This window comes from Chlorella variabilis, assembly GCF_000147415.1.
Source record: "Chlorella variabilis unplaced genomic scaffold CHLNCscaffold_10, whole genome shotgun sequence".
Taxonomy (NCBI): Eukaryota; Viridiplantae; Chlorophyta; class Trebouxiophyceae; order Chlorellales; family Chlorellaceae; genus Chlorella; species Chlorella variabilis.
The window spans coordinates 964,000-966,280 of NW_005435078.1; the positions used below are offsets into that span (position 1 = coordinate 964,000).

At 67.5% G+C, this 2,281-nt stretch overlaps 1 protein-coding gene across 1 annotated transcript in view; it reads left to right on the forward strand.

Annotated features, from left to right (window-relative positions):
• CHLNCDRAFT_133968 (expressed protein) overlaps window positions 1–2,199 on the forward strand; it is a gene marked incomplete at both ends in the record, with an annotated part of 7,679 nt that extends 5,480 nt beyond the window's left edge. Inside the window, 6 exons of the mRNA XM_005847571.1 lie at window positions 25–108; window positions 238–351; window positions 484–841; window positions 955–1,631; window positions 1,743–1,985; window positions 2,095–2,199. Of these exons, the coding sequence (XP_005847633.1) occupies window positions 25–108; window positions 238–351; window positions 484–841; window positions 955–1,631; window positions 1,743–1,985; window positions 2,095–2,199 (1,581 nt within the window). The remainder of the gene's footprint in view (window positions 1–24; window positions 109–237; window positions 352–483; window positions 842–954; window positions 1,632–1,742; window positions 1,986–2,094) is intronic.
• Window positions 2,200–2,281: the final 82 nt, after the last annotated feature.

Below are 2,281 nucleotides of genomic sequence, written 5' to 3' on the forward strand. Positions count from 1 at the left end.
TCCGCTCTTGCTGTGGCCCGGTAGCTGGTGGCGGCGCACCAGCCAGTGCCCAAGTCCGCAGCCAACCTGGCCATCCGCCTGCAGGCCTTGCGCATCACTCTGATTCAGGTGGATTTGCAGGCAGCCATTGAATTTGCAGGCAGGTGGAGCGAGGCAGGCAGATGGCGCCACCTGCTTGGCCCGCACAACCCGGCACCACCAAACCCCTCACCAACCCCTGCCTCGCAATGCTTGCAGAGCGCTCTGGTGCTGGCCCCGCGCTACCCAGAGCACCCAGTGTTTGCGTGGCTCATGCAGAAGCCACGCTTCAAGGCGTTGCTGAACGAGTTCTCGCTGAAGCAAATGAAGGGGGTGCGCTCTGGTCAGATTGTGCATTGCCCTGCATTGTGGGTGCGTGGAGACAAGACCGCCCAGGCGTGCAAACAACCTGCTTGCCCATCCTGCATGCTTGCCCATCCTGCATGCCTGCCCATCCTCATGCAGGTGTACGCGGCGCAGCGCACGCCCAGCCAGGACGACAAGCTTGACAGAATCTCCAAGGGGCTGGGAGCGCAGACTCGCGCCATGCTAGCCAGCCTGACCGGCGGCCAGCTCCCCGCTGAGGTGGGGAAGAGCCTGCAAGCCACCGCAACAGTGTTGTGCGAGGACCGGCTGCCCGATGATGAGGTGATGCGGCAGCGCGCTGCCCGGCTCGGCGCGTGGCAGGCTGCAGCGCGCCGCGGCATAGCAGCGGCGCAACGCGGCGACGCCTGGGCGGATGTCCAGCAACTGGACCGGGAGGAGCAGACGGCTAGCGAGGTGGACCTGGACCAGCTTGCCCTGGTTGCCCTCAGCATGGAGGGTGAGATGTGGCGCTGCCGCTAGCGCTGCGGGCGGGTGCATCCCTCCCACGGTCAGCCTGCCCTCCTCAGTTCCATCCCCGGCCCCCCCTTCTTTGCCTCCTCCATGCTGCAGAGGCCCAGCGGCAGGAGCAGCAGGAGGCCGCCGGCACAGCAGCAGGATGCACGCCCGCACCGGCGGCAGGGGCGGCAGCGGTCATGCCCACGCCAGCAGCGGCGGCAGGCATGACGCCGGTGGCGGCAGCAGCGGCTGTGCTCATGCCCACGCCAGCAGCGGCGGCAGGCATGACGCCGGTGGCGGCAGCAGCGGCTGTGCTCATGCCCACGCCCGCAGCGGCGGCAGGCATGACGCCGGTGGAGGCAGCAGCGGCAGCAGCAGTGGCAGTGGCAGATCAGCCAGGCGACAACACGGTTGAAGTGCCCGTCGCGTTGCTGCAGCAGCTGATGGCGCAGCAGCAAAGCCTGCAGCGACAGCTGTTGTTGCTGACGGCAGAGGTGTGCGTGAGCGGCCCCCCCGCCTTGCACCGCGCCGCGGCGGCAGCGCAGCAGGACGACAGCGTGAGCCTGAGCGCAGGCAGCAAGGGCGTGTTCACACTCGGGTACGCCACCTCTGCCAGTTCTGGCACAGGCACAATGGCACGAGCACGCAGCGCAGCGGGCTACGCAACTGCGGCAGCGGCACCTGCGGCAGCGGCAAGCGCCTCAGCAAGGGGCTCGTTTGTCAGCAGGTGGGCTGGCCTCGACTGCAACCTGCCCCGCAACGGCCTGAGCTTGGTGCCGAGCGCCACATGGGTAAGCCTGTGCCGCCCGCCCTGCTGCCGCTGCGCTGCGGCAGCCGATGCCGTTGGCGCTGCCGCACCTGCCCTGTGAGCAACTCTTCCCTTCTTTGAACCTTGCATGCAGGCCGCCACCCTGTACTATGAGGGCCACAACGGCTACCCGGCGTGGAAGGACAGGGAGGAAGAGCAGGAGCAGGCCAGCCAGCGCGGCGAGCTGGGCCCGCAACAGTCATGGCGGTCAGGCCGACGCAGGACCTGGCACCAGTTTGTGAGGGCGATGCAGCTAGTGGAGGAGGTGGCGAAGAGGGAGCAGTGCACCCCCATCCAGGCGGCCAAGCTGGTGGACCAGTGCCTGGAGGCACGGCAGGTGCGGGGTTGCATGCGCGGCGCGGTTGGCTGGGGGGATTGGTAGGGCCGCAAGGGTTGGTTGCCAAGCCTCTCAGTGCTGTGTTGCCGATGCTGCCCTGCTGTTGCAGGTGGGCAAGGCAAGGAAGAAGAGCTTTGCTTGCCTGGGCCGCTCAGACAAGGCAGAATCGGTGCGTCAAATGCTTGGCCTGCCGGCCAAGCCGGAGAGCAGCTGACGGTGAGCCTGGTTGGCCTTGCCGCCGACAACTTGTACGCGGGGCGAGGGAATCCATTAGGCTGGCTGACTGGCCGCTACCT